Genomic DNA, 14,716 nt, shown 5'->3' with positions numbered 1-14,716 from the left:
AAAACACTTCTCATAACAGATTCATACCTTGCGTATCTTCAGTCTTGAAGACTCTAAAAAGTCTTGTTGCCAGAAAACCAAACTCTCTCTCACAAGCATCAGAAAGAGTTGCGATCATCTCGGCCATAGATGTTTCTCCGCCAACACTTGACAGCCTGTTGTAGTCTGTGAAAAGAAATCTTTTAAACAGAAAAAGAAATATTTTAAAAATGAAATTGAATAAATCCATTAAAGCACCAAGGGTAATGCTGACATGAGGTTAATAAAGTATTAATATGCATTTGAATTATTTCAAAAAATAAATGCTTCATTTTAAAACAGAAATGAAAAGACTGTAAAAAGTTGCACAAATAAGTAAGGCAGAAATTCAAAAGATAATTATTATGAACGTGATCCTGGAAAATCAAGCATGCCTGCAGTAAAAATAACCTGAGTATAAGACTTGGTTCAAACAGCAAAATAGACAAATCCATCAAAATGAAATAATGTCCAAATGGTCGAAAATTTAAAAAATGAGATAAAGGTGATGGACGAAGGCAGTGGCCTGATTCTGTAAGATAGTTTCCACATATTTTTATGAATGTAGACAGAAAATTATATTCAAAGAACTAAAGAAGGCCATACCAGTAGTATGATGCTTTTCTTCAATAATTTATCTTTCACGTAGCTTTCAAGCATATGGCATAGAAAAGCCAAAGAATAGGAATGACTGAACTATTATCTGATATTAAGATCTTTCTTAAAATGCTAAAATCGGCATCTTCTTAGGAAAATAAATAAGGTGCTAAAGATGCTGGTAACAATTGCAATACACCAAAAAATGACTAAGCTCTTGCTGTGAAGACTACAAGTTTGTCAATCTATTCTCCAAAGGAGATTCTTTCCTCACAAGGAAGCACAAACCATCAAATTAACCTTGCTTATGGGACATTTGGTAACTCACTAGAAAGCATAGCTTTCTCAAAGCTTCAGCAATGCACATCCAAAGTAATTTCACAAACGTTATGTCATTCACCAGCATAAATAACTGGCCTACCCTGCCAAGTTAACTGCTTGAGCTCCATGCTAGTGGATAAGTGCACCCAGTGAACTTGATTATATAGCTGCTCGAGAACTACATTTTCCTGTTGCTGTGTTTTACTGAGGAATCTGCAAGTAAATTGAGTTTCTTCAGCGATCACAGAGTCTGAAGTTCCTACCATAAAAAGTGAAGAGAATTGACTTAATCTCTTGTATATTGAACCAAAGTTTCAGGACCACATTGACGAACTCCAACAACCTTCTGAGTTCACTGTGATCATTTTCAGCAAGTTGATTGTAGAGCATCAACTGGAGAAGTCCCAAGGTTGCTAACAACGGTATTCTTGTCCTGGGAAGATTTTCAAGCAGGTAGCACAGCACCACGAGGAATAGGAGTTTCTTCAGTCCAGGTTCAAAAAAATGCTAGCTCCTACCTAGAAAAACTTTCTCCCTAGGTATGCAACATAAGGAACTCAATGCACAAATACCTGAGTAATACATGTCATGGAGGTCTCAAGCTCAAACCCCATTAGGAAGGGAAATGACCCGGGCTCCAAATCCAGATCACTACCCTGCTGGAAGCACATATGTGCAAATATTGGATGAGTGCAAGGAATAGCCTGCTGACACACACTCATTAGCATGGTCTGGGCACCCTTTCAGCACAGGCACATCTATTGCACCTTGAACTAACAACCTGAGGGGCAGTGGGGGTAGTGGTGAGGTTGGAAAAGTGAGAGGTGCAGGGCCAAAAGCAAAAGCTGAGGCAAGTGAGGTAGGGAGTTGCCCTTTTGCTCCATTTAAACACCAACATTTGGACTTTGGAGGCCCAGTTACAACCATTTAGAAAACAGAGTAGCATTGTTGTGGTGGAGACCTAACGTAAAAGGTCTCTTAGTTTTCCTCGACTGAACATGGAAATCAAGTGTTTTCCAGTACAGTGCAGAGAAAAATAATTTCTCTAAAGTTCCTAAGGTAGGGGCAATGAGAAAACAGAAAAAAGACTCCCTTAACTGGGACTCTAAAAACAGAATGACAACATGAATAGCTACAGATCATTTTGAGCTGATGAATCTTTAAGACAATGTTAAGATTTGAACTGCAGCCCATTTTAGGTTGAAAATATATCAATGTGAATATATGCATCAAGCTATCAAAACAATCAAGAAATTACAGGAAATTTAAACAAATTGCAGTTCTAAAGAACAAACTTAGAACTTAAAATTTCCATGACCTACTGAGCATTTCCAGTTTTATTTTAAAGTACTTGGTTCCTTGATTTTCCTTCAAACTGGATAATGGCATGTGGAATGTAATGAGAAAGGAGGCATGCAAGTTTTTTAAAAAAGTTATGAAAAATCAGTACTGAGAAAGGATAGAAAGCATTACTTTTTAAAATTGACTTTTACCTGACGGGCAAGGCTCTGGAAGTCTGTTCTGGTAGTTCAGGTGGGTTTACAAACATCAGTTTAAGCAACAGCTCCAGATAGCTAATTTGCCGAGCAAGCTTAGTACTCAATACCCAGGCCCAATTCCAATTTTCTCCCTCTTGTCGGCCACCGAAGTAAATAATTGCTTTGAAGATTAAAAATAAAAATTTACTGCACTTCAGTATGATGAACCATGTTACAATTATGATAACTAGCATTGTAGGGTGATCTTTGCTCTTGTAAGGCGCATCACCCAAAAAGTGAATGGAGTAGTTGGACATTTACTAGGAAAAAATACAGATAGGAATAAACAAGCTTTTAACACATTTGGTAGCAATTATGCCATAATGTTATCATATAATAGCTCCCATTCTCAGGCAGCACACAGGGGGCAAACACCATCTGGAATGCAAGTTTATTTGCTCCCAAGGTATTTCTGAAAAATATATTAGTTGCTTGGATACCATACAAGGTTGCATAGTGAGAGCATAGTGTTTAGAGAAGGTTAAAAATGAGAACTCTAAAGATAAGCCACCTTTCTTTCTTCGACAGATTGCTTCCTCCAAATAGTTGGAGGCTGACTAAACACTCAGGACATGAAACAGGGAGCTCACTATGAGGGAAAAAAGAGCAACCAGCTGCAAGGGCAGACCTAGGGAATGAAATTTCTTTTTTAGGTGTTTAGTCTATTACTTTAGCAAATATATATGTAGCTGCCTGACTTTTTTTTTAAAAAAAGACACCTTTTTCAAGAAACAATGGATTCGTTACTTAATGGACAATTGACCATAAAGACAATGCATGCAATTTTGTCCTTGTACAAGATCTTAGATAAGGGTCAGTTAGGGTACAATGATAAAAGTAAAATACTGCAGATGCTGGAAATCTGAAATAAAAACAGAAAATACTGGAAAAACTCAGCTGGTCTGACAGCACCTGCGGAGAGAGAAACAGCATTAATGTTTCGAGTCTGTATGGCCCTTCTTCAGAGCCTTCTATCCAGCTTCACTTGTTCCACCCCCTTTAGACAGTATAAATTCATCACATTCCTACTTCTCTTTAGCAAAGGGCACCACAATTGGTGAGAATATGAGCCAGCCAAATTACTACTGAGCTCACAAACCAGGAAGCAAAGAGAGTAGAGAGGTAAGCCCAGTCACAAAATCCAAGACAAAGCACGGAATCGTCCCAGGTTTGCACAAAGTGCGGTAGTGGGCAGGTAAAACTGCAATGGCGGCTTTTCACACTGTATCATCACAGACCCACCGCATTTTTAAAAAATATTCATTCACAGGATGTGAGCTTCACTGGCTGGGCCAGCATTTATTGCCCATCCTTAGTTGCCCTTGAGAAGGTGATGGTGAGCTGTCTTCTTGAACCGCTGCAGTCCATGTGCTATAGGTACACCCACGGTGCTGTTTGGAAGGGAGTTCCAGGATCTTGACCCAGTGGCAGTGAAGGAACAGCGAAATATTTTCAAGTCAGGATGGTGAGTGACTTGGAGGGGGACATCCAGGTGGTGGTATTCCCATCTATCTGCTGCCCTTGTCTCTCTAGATGGTAGTGATCATGGGCTTGGAAGGAACTGTCTAAGGAGTCTTGATGAATTCCTGCAGTGCTTCTTGTAGATGGTACATGCTGCTGCTGCTGTGCGTTGGTGGTGGAGGGCGTGAATGTCTGTGGATGTGGACCCAACCAAGCGGGCTGCTTTGTCCTGGATGGTATCAAGCTTCTTGAGCATTGTGGAACTGCACTCATCCAGGCAAGTGGGGGCTACTCCATCACACTCTTGCCTTGTGCCTTGTAGATGGTGGATAGACTTCGGGGAGTCAGTTGGTGAATTACTCGTTGCAGGATTCCTAGCCTCTGACCTTCTCTTGTAGCCACAGTATTTACATGGCCAGTCCAGTTCAGTTTCTGGTCAATGGTAACCCCCAGGATATTAATAGTGGGGTATCCAGTGAAGGTAATGCCATTGAATATCAAGGGATGATGGTTATATTCTCTCTTGTTGAAGATGGTCATTGTCTAGCACTTGTATGGCGCGAATGTTACTTGCCACTTAACCTATCAATGCCCTTTTGCAACTTGCTATGTCTATTAATTTAGTGTAATCTTATAAACTTGGATAACCAACTCTGCATTCCTTCTCCAAATCATTTATAAAAGCTGCGGTCCTAGTTTAGATCTCTGGGGACACCACATGCTGCCAACTTGAGTACATTGGCATAATACCTACTCTATGTTACCTCTTACCCAATTCCATATCCAAATTAACAGAGTGCTTCCAATTCCATGTGCTCCCATTTTTGTTAGCAGTCTTTTATGTGAAACCGTGTTGAATGCCTTCTGGAAGTGCCTATAAATAACATCCTTAGATACTCCCTTATCTACAAAATTAAATTACCTCCTCAAAAAATTCAAATAAATTCATCAGATATGACAGATGCAGAAAACTTTGCAAGACCCATATGTTTTATTTTATAATTTTTAGTTCAGACTAGCATGGAAAATAGACTTCACATAGCAAATGGGAATAGCACCTCAGCCACGTACCAACATTATTTGAAGTTTTAGTGATTATCCAACAGTATAAGAAATAAATTGTTGTCTTTTTAAACTCATGTACAGATCTAATCTCTTTTTCTAAACATGCATGCCATCAGTGCCTTGTGATTTTCTTCTGTGTAAGTTTTATTTCTAAATGAATATTAATTTTGGCTGAATGCAAAGTATAATATTATGTCTTTTGGAGTAAGCAAAAGAGCATCCCGCCACCCAATCTCCAGTGTTTTACACCATAAAGTATAATGGTTAGACCTGCAGCATGCTATTCTATTCAAAGTAAATATAAAAGTATAGGTTTTTATTTTTAAACAGGGAACGGCTTTAAAAAACTCAAATCATAACAATTTATACAATTATATTGAGACACTAAAATTCTGCGCTACAGATCTGCATCACTGCTTCTAAATTATATCAATAGTGTAGCATTATTCAGACTTATCAGTAAGATTTTTAATTTTATTTACTTCTATAACCTCCTTGGGCTTGTTGTAATGAGTTACAACACTTGTAGTCAAATTATCATACTTCAGATTTATACTACAGGATATCTTGTCCCACCTCTGACATTATTAACCAAGTCATAAATTAGATGGCTTAAATGCACTCAAGTTAAATATCTCAACTTCACCACATCCCAGAGTACTTATATTATTGGCAGCATTGGAAGAAGTCAACTTCATTCATACCTCCTTTGGACATTTGATCAACTCCACCACATTTCTTTTTGTTACGTATGAGGCCAAAGGGAGCAGCAGCTGAAGCGTGACTTCAGCAATAGGGGAGTTTGAGGTCAGTGGGGAGAGGAAAATAAATTGTAGCAAAGCTGAAAAAAGGTAGTAAAACACATTGCTGCTATGTATTAACATTTCGATTTTCACTGCTTTGTTCAGCAAGACTATAAAATTGGTGTTTTATCACCAGCAACGCTCAGAGGCAAATATGTTTTTACACAGTAAGTTACACATACCAAAGAAGATGTAAATAAGTGCCAGTAAACTCAGTCCAACCGCTATGCCAAGCTTCAGATCAACTGCAAAGCCAAGTAGTACTCCTGTTCCTCCACATATCAAGAGTGTAATGAACACCACCAACCAAGAGAACTGGAAGAGGGGTTCCACCTGCTGACCAGCAAAGGTTTTCATTTCATCTAAGAATAAAAGTGAAACATTAGCTCACACTACAGAAAATCAGTACAATTATTCACTGTATCAGAATTTGATTTCAGGCATCTTCTCTATTCACATGGATGTTTATGCTTCATTCCATGCAACAATGGTTGAAAACAACCCAGCTTAAAAAAACCTATGTCCAAGAGAGGCTCTCAAACACATTTCTGATCCTTCTTCTAATACCTAATACTCTTAAAGCAAACACTAAATATCAATATTTTCAGAATTATAATTTTCTAGCTGCCGATCAATGTGAAAGACAAATATCAACATTGTTCTTTTGTTTGCTTTTGAAGCACATGGCTTTGGAGTTAATCATTTCCTAGTTTGAAGTCATGACACCTTGCATTTTCAATAGTCTGTCCAGGGCATTTCTAGTAACTGACATTACCAAAGTAGCCCAGCAGGGAGATAGAGATCTTATGCTTGATATTTCCATGAAGACGGGGCAGTATTTTTTTTTTGAGTCAAACAAATTTCAAGTTAGTTTATTCTCACTTATTTCTGCAAAAAGGGGAGTATTTAAATAAGTAGCACATCCCCCCAGACCTTTCTTTTATTTTAATAGCTCAATTACAAAAGGAAACAACAAACTGGATAAAGCGAATATTCAGTGATGGAATTACATCTATGAATCAATAGCCAAAATCAGAACTTTCACTATCAAAGTCTGATTTGACAATCTGTAAAACATGATTCAAATACCTTACAAAATTTCCAGCAGATCATATCTGCAACAGCAGTTCACAGAGCGCAGAGTATTTGCACCATTTCCTTTGCTAAAATAAAATACTTCATTAGTTGCTCACAGGAGGAATATCTTCCATCATTGTTTAACGCCATTCAGCTCACCAAACCAGTTCCTTCCCAAATTTTTGGATTGGAAAACTGTAAATGTCACTCCATTATTTAAGAAAGAAGGGAAGGAGAAAACCGGTACCCACCTTTCAGTTTACCATCAGTTATGGGAAAATTACTGAAATCTAACAGAGACAAGAGTGACTGAGCAAGGGGATAAATCAACTGACCAAAGTAAGTCAGCATGGGTTAGTGATGGGTAGATCACATCTGACTAATCTAAAAGACTAAAGCATTTGCAACATTCTTCAGCCACAGGTGCTGAGTGAATGATCCATCTCGGCCTCCTCCGGAGGTCCCCAGTATCACATGCTAGTCTTCAGCCAATTCGATTCACTTCATGTGAAATCAAGAAATGGATGAAAGCATGAGATACTGCAAAGGCTATGTGCCCCAGCAATAGCGAAAACTTGTGCTCCAGAACTAGCCATGCCCCTAGCCAAACTGTTCCAAGCACAGCTACAATACTGGCATCTACCTGGCTATGTGGAAAATTGTCTGTATACAAAAAGCAGGACAAATCCAATCCGGCCAATTACTGCCCCATTGGTCTACTCTTGATCATCAGCAAAGTGATGGAAGGGGTCACCAACAGGGCTATCAAGCAGCACTTATTCAGCAGTAACCTGCTCACTGCCGCTCAGTTTGAGTTCTGCCAGGGTCTCTCAGCTCCTGACCTCATTACAGCCTTGGTTCAAACATGGACAGAAGAGCTGAACTCCAGGTGAGAGTGACTGCCCTTGGCATCATGGCAACATTTGACTGAGTGTGGCATCAAGGAGCCCTAGCAAAACTGGAGTCAATGGGAATCAGGGGGAAAACTGTCCGCTGGTTGGAGTCATATCTAGCACAAAGGGAGATGGTTGTGGTTGTTGGAGGTCAATCATCCCAGTTGCAGGACATCACTGGAGTTCCTCAGGGTGTCCTAGGCCCAACCAATTTCAGTTGCTTCTTCAATGATCTTCCTTCCATCATAAGGTCAGAAGTGGAAGTGTTCACTGATGATTGCACAATGTTCAGCACCATTCACGACTCCTCAGACGCTGAAGCAGTCCATGTCCAGATGCAGCAACACATGGACAATATCCATGCTTAGGCTGACGAATAGCAAGTAACATTCGTGCCACACAAGTGCCAGGCAATGACCATTTCCAACAAGAGAGAATCTAACTATCACCCCTTGATGTTCAATGGCATTACCATCACTGAATCCCCCACTGCCAATATCCTGGGGTTACCACTAACCAGAAACTGAACTGGCCATATAAATACTGTGGTACAAGAGCAGGCCAGAGGTTAGGAATCTTGCAGCGAGTAATTCACCATCTGACTCCTCAAAGCCTATCCACCATCTACAAGGCACAAGTCAAGAATGTGATGAAATACTCTCTACTTGCCTGGATGAGTGCAACTCCAACAACACTCAAGAAGCTCGACACCATCCAGGACAATGCCCACTTGACTGGCACCTCATCCACAAACATTCACCCCCTCCACCACTGACGAACAGTGGCAGCAGTGAGTACCACCTACAAGTTGCACTGCAGGAGCTCACCAAAGCTCCTTAGAAAGCACCTTCCAAACCCACAACCTTAACCTTGAAGGACAAGGGCAGCTGACACATTGGAACACCAACACCTGGAAGTTACCCTCCATGCCACTCACCATCCTGACTTGGAAATATGTCGTCATTCCTTCACTGTCGCGGTGTCAAAATTCTGGAGCTCCCTCCCCAACAGCACTGTAGGTGTACCTACACCACATGGACTGCAGCGGTTCAAGACAACAGCTTCCCACCAGCTTTTCAAGGGCAACTAGGAATGGGCAATAAATGCTAGCCTAGCCAGCAATGCCAACATCCGATGCATGAATTAAAAAGTTTAGTTTAATTTTTTGAGAATCTCACTCACAGGCAGGATAGGGAATGATTGTGGATGTTGTCCATATGGACTGCCAGACGGCAGATGAGAATATTACCAAAAATCAAAGTGCGGGGAATTGGATACAATCTTGTGACAATGGGTTGATAATTGATTGGGAGATAGGAGACAAAGTAGAGATAATGGGAATATACACTGATTGGCAGAATGTGCTAAGTAATGTTCCCCAGGGATCTGAATGAACCTATGTTAATGACATGGATGTAGGAAGCGTTGGTTATCCAAATTTGCAGATGACATTAAGTTAGGAGGCACAGTAAGCTGTGAAGATGGAAGCAAGAAGTTACAAAAGCACTTAAAGTGTGTAGGAAAAATGACATATTCAGCTTTAATTTGGTGAAGTGAGAGATCATCCATTTTGAATCGGTATTGGAGAAAATCAATGTTTTCTTAATCGTGACAGGAAAGAATTGGAGGAACAAAAGGATTTCAGTGTCTGGGTATAGAAATCACTAAAAGCTAGTGTACACAGGTACAAAATGTAATCAAAAGACTAATGGGATGTTACACAGAGCCTTAGTCAGACCCCACCTGGAATCCTGCATTCAATTTTGGGGATCGAATGTCAGAAAAGTTAAACTCCCCCTAGAAAAGGCACAGTGCAGATTCATTTGAATGATATCACAGCTTAAAAAGGTTAAATTGTAATGACAGGATGTATAAAAGTTGCTGGTATTCCCCTGAGTTTATAAGATTGAGGGGAGATCAAACAGAAATCTTCAAAATGATAAAGGAATTTCTTGGGATATACACCCAGAAATTATTTCAACTGGTGGGGAAATCCAGAACAAGGGGGCATAATCTTAAAGTCGGAGCTAGGCCACTTCTTCACATGAAGTGTAGTAGAAATCTGGAATTTTCTTCCACCAATGGCTGTGGATGTTGGTTAATAGAAATTTTCAAGAGTGATCTCACTGGGTTTGTGTTTCATAAGGTTATCAAGGGATATGGAACAATAGCAGATAAATGGACTTCAGGTGCCAATCAGTCATCATAAAAATGAATAGTGAACTGAATGGTTTACTCTTGTTCATACATTCCCAGGACCAGGCTTGCTTATTTTTTTGCCTCTTTATGGATTCCTCGCTAAAGTATCTCTCGTTACATATTCTTTTTTTTAGCAGAACGAAAGCTTTATTTTAAATACAATTTTAATTAATCCCTTTAAAATGAAAAATAACAAAGAAAATGGAAGTGCCTTTGTAGTTTTGAATACCATGCACAGCCTCTTTTCTAGAATTAAATTATCTTTCATGATATTTGTAGCTGACTATACTGGAAAAAATAAAATTGGGAATATTTTTAGGCCAGGCATTTGTGAAATAATGCAGAATTACTGAAGTCCAAGTCACATTCAAACAGAAAAAAAAATAATCGAGGACAGATTACCCAACCAACATGTAAATCCTAGAACGAGGCTACCTACAAAGGGATTGTTTCAACAATTTTATCCCAATGGATAACATAAACTCTAACCTATATTTGGAAGTTGAATAAATGAGACTCTATACATGACTGAAAAATATAAATACAGTAAATGTGCAATCACCATGTTTTACCTTCAAGTTTTTTCAGAAGAAATGATTTTCCACTCCCCCACTGTGCGTAAAGTCCGACACAAATAGGAGGCTGCATAGTTGGCTCACTCAGAATATCTGCCAGTGCACTGCTGTACAGGTCATAGCCAAGCATATCTCCATCCGTCTCCGAAGGCGAGAGATGTCCTGTGATTTTTGTTTTTTAAAAAAAGGTTACTTTTTAAGACTAGAACATGTAATATCAAATGAAATAAATCAGAAAATACTTCAAAACATGCAGTAAGTCTGGCATCATCTGTGATGACAAAAACGGTTAATATTTCAACTGACCTGAAATACTGTTTCCTTCACCACAGATGCTACCGGATCTGTTGTGTATTGCCAACATTTTGTTTTCCTGATTTCCAGCATCAACAGTATTTTGCTTTAATATCAAATTAAATTGTTTGACCATACCAATTTGAAAAACAAATTTATACCACTTGGCAAAGATAGCAAAGGACAGTAGTCAGTCTGTTGACTTTTTAACTACAGGGGACAGTTGGGAGAGGAAGGAGCTAGTTGTGAAAACAAGATAACTGAGGCAAACAAAGGAATAAGGAAAAATCAAAGCTGAGTTAAGAAAAGAGTTCACAACAGAGGATAACAGATTATTAGCACCCTGAACCTATTCAAATTTTTTGACTCCAGTACAAACTTATTCACCAAAACTGGAAATTTCCTGAAAGGGAAGAAACATATGATTATACGATGCTTCACTTTATTTCAGTTTACAGTGTAACTAGTTTCCTCTGAACATGTGCAATCTTCAACATTGGGATTCATGAGTAGCTCAATGAATGACTTTGCTGAAATTGCAAGACCCATTGCAATTTCAGCAAAGATAGAAGTCCTCAGGTCAAAATCAAAGCTCAAAAACTAGAAAGCCTGCAGCTCAATATACAGAATAAAAATTAGAGACAGCAGAAAGTAATGGCTGTGTCTTGAAGAAATTAAAAGAGGATTTTCTCCAAGGTAATGATTTTGATAACCAGTCCAGGAACAAGGTTAACATTTTTGAAGTCCGAGAGAAGTTTATGGAGGAAGCTTCAGTGCTACAGGAAATAAATTCCCTTTGACAGTAACGTTTCCATAGAATTACTGGACTGCTATCACAATATTAAGTCAATTAAAAAGCTTTTTAAAAAATTGTTCTCGGAATGTGAGTGATACTTATAAGCTGCATTTATTGCCTATCCCTCATGTCTTGAATGGCAGCGCTGGGCATTTTCTTTGTACCTCTGCAGTCCTCATGCTGATAGTGCTTCCAAAATGGTATTATGTTATTTACCTACTTATGATTGCTACTGTTGTACTTCTCAGTAAGAGAAATCGTGAGGCTGGAAACTACTTTCCTAGAGTTTCTTGGCATCATACTCGGTTAAATGCTGCCATGATGCAGAAGGAAGATACTCCCTTCTCCTCCTGGGTTGAAGTATATCCTATATACTTCACAGTGCAGGAGTGGATCCTCAGTTCAGAAGGCACGGATGCTGATCTAGTGGATTGCTCTATTCTGGAGGATGCCACCCTTAAGTCATGCTGTAGCACTGTCCTGCCATACAAAAGTACTCTTATACACAACTAACTTGACCCTTGTAGATAAAAACTTTAAGGGGTCACACAATGAGTTACACATCAAAGTACCCAACATCTGATTTGCTCTTATAACTACTATTGTTTGATTAAGTTTCTAGACTGTGGTGACCACTAGGAGGTTAATAGTTGGGAACTTTGGTAATGGTGGTGGTGTCGAAAGTCAAGGGAGACTGCTGCATTATCAGAAGAGTTGTGAATGGAACTGAACATTTTGCAATCATTGGCAAACAGCTAAACTCCTGACGTTATGATGGAGAGACGATCATTTAATGTGCAGCTGAACTTGGCTGATCCAAGGAATCTGCCTTGAGGAACTCTAGTAGCAATGTCCTGGATCTATGGCAGTTAGCCTCAAGCAACCATGTAAATCTTCTTGTAGGCAGGAATGACCTCAATCACTGGAAGCTTTTCTGATTAACCCTCTATTTTCCCAGAGCTCCTTTGTGCCATACTCAGTCAAAAGCTGTTATGATGTAGAGGGCAGATACTTGCTTCTCCTCCGGTACTCAGACTATCTGTCCATATCTAGTTCAAGTCAGGAATCAAGTGGTGCTGGCAAGGTCTGAACTGAGAACCAGTGAGCATGTCATCGCTGAATAGGTGTTGCTAGATGGCACTATTGATGACTTCTTCCATCATTTGCTGATGGTTGGTGGGGCAGCTTGTCCTATGGTTCGGACATGACTGGGCAATTGTCCAGATTGGTAGGTATATGTCAATGTTGTAGCTTCACTGCAATAGCTTGGCTCAGGGTCTGACTGATCTCATGTGCAAGTTATCAGCTCCTCAGTCAGGTTGATTTCAGAGTTCCAGAAAGTGAAAATGTTTTTACAGATGCATGTTACCATGAGTTTAAGACAATTTCAAATTCTACTGCACTGAAGAAAGACCGAGTAGATTTTCAACTTACCACCTGTGCATAAAACTTGTGTTGTGGTTTAGCCACCCATTCAATTTTTATTTCTGTTCAAATAACTGGAAAGGATAATTGGGTGGTTTTCAAAGCAGGTGGCCAATCCGCAATGGCGGTTTTAAGCCTGGCAGCAAATTCAAAATCTATCCCATTAGGTCATAAGCTGTTAATCAGATCAATGGATGTGCTTTCATGTATTGAGGAAGGCTTCAGATAGGTAACAAGAAAGATTAAAATTCAGGAAAATCCTCCCCTCCCTCAATATCTTTTTTCTACATTAGGGTTGAGTGGGGGTAAAAAACAAGAGTGGGTCACACACAGGGTACAAGATTCTACTATAAAGATCTATATCTCCTGAGAAGTAGAATGATGCATCTATATTCAAAACATACAATCTTCCAGCAAAATATGAGACAAAAGTGCTGAAAGTCATCCCATAGAAATGCAATTAAATATGATACGCCTCAAGGAAATAATTTCTCGTGGTTTAGGTTATAAATGGCATCTATTAAGCATGATTTCTTTTAAGTAATGTCAAAGAGTGATGGACCTGAGAACAGGTCTGATTACATAGGAGAATGCATATGCCTATCAACTTAAGACTCCTTGCCTCAAATTCTGAACTCTAACAATACAAATTTTTCCTGATTTTCTTTAACTCAAAAGATCCCAACTTTTCAATTAAATGGTGCAAGATTCCAACCTACCTCTCAAACAAAATTGACATACTCTAACATTACGTAAAGAATCCCACACAAGTTATGTAGTCTGCTATATTCTATATAGCTCCTTTTGCTCTCCTCCCACTGCTCTTCTAAAAGATAGAGGATGACTTGCCTGTTCATAAAGCTCTCATGCTGTTTTTCCACGAGCAACAGGATTGTTAAAATTGCTAAATTTTACTTTTGGCTCTAAGTCAGGGAGCTCGACATATTATTTCCTATTGCGTTAGTCACATGACTATCCATCTCTAAAGAAAGTGAAGAAATTTCAATTGCCTCCTAAACCCTTGGTTATCCAATTGTCTTGTAGTGCTTTTTTTTTAAAGCAATGATCCAATCCACCTTGTTTCTCAGATTATGGATTTTGTAGATGTCCAAAGAGGACAGCATTCAATTTTTGTTTTAATTCAGCCTCATAATATCAACAATAGAATAACTTTCTCCCCTTTTACAAAATATCCAATTCAGCACCAAAATTAGACAACTGGCTGTTCCATTACCTCAAGAGGTTGGGATTCTACAAGTGACGAAAGCCCCAGGTTAGATTCAAAATAAAATGGTTGATCTCTGGTGACATATCAGTAAGCTCACTACAATTAATTTAATCGTCATTGGGCTAGTGTTGTTTGGGGACTGGGGGGTAGTGGGAGGGCGTGCGAGGGAGGAAATCAGTGGAGAATCTCACTCCTCAGTACTTCGTAACCCCTGCTGGAAGTGTGCATGCACAAACATCAAGGCAACATTGAGATTCGACTTGTGATGCCCCCTCCACCTCCCTAAGTCTCAGTCTGTTGACACTCACTGTCAAAACTCACATAAATAATGGTCATTTGGGCAAAATACTGAAAGATACGCAGTACATGGGAAAATATATCCTGAACTAAAAGCGCTGGATGCAATTTCCAGTAGATTATAATATT

The 14,716-nt window shown here is 39.3% G+C and overlaps 1 protein-coding gene across 5 annotated transcripts in view; it reads right to left on the bottom strand.

The window, feature by feature from the left end:
* LOC121277872 (kinase D-interacting substrate of 220 kDa-like) overlaps window positions 1-14,716 on the bottom strand; it is a 177,405-nt gene that overhangs the window by 61,119 nt on the left and 101,570 nt on the right. For all 5 annotated transcript variants that reach the window (XM_041187618.1, XM_041187617.1, XM_041187620.1 and 2 more), the window contains 4 exons: window positions 10,545-10,709; window positions 5,986-6,165; window positions 2,430-2,595; window positions 28-179 (listed from right to left, as the gene is read on the bottom strand). In XM_041187618.1, coding sequence (XP_041043552.1) covers window positions 28-179; window positions 2,430-2,595; window positions 5,986-6,165; window positions 10,545-10,709 — 663 coding nt within the window. The remainder of the gene's footprint in view (window positions 1-27; window positions 180-2,429; window positions 2,596-5,985; window positions 6,166-10,544; window positions 10,710-14,716) is intronic.

Source organism: Carcharodon carcharias, chromosome 5 (assembly GCF_017639515.1).
Source record: "Carcharodon carcharias isolate sCarCar2 chromosome 5, sCarCar2.pri, whole genome shotgun sequence".
NCBI classification, from domain to species: domain Eukaryota; kingdom Metazoa; phylum Chordata; class Chondrichthyes; order Lamniformes; family Lamnidae; genus Carcharodon; species Carcharodon carcharias.
This window is presented reverse-complemented; position numbering and strand designations above follow the sequence as displayed.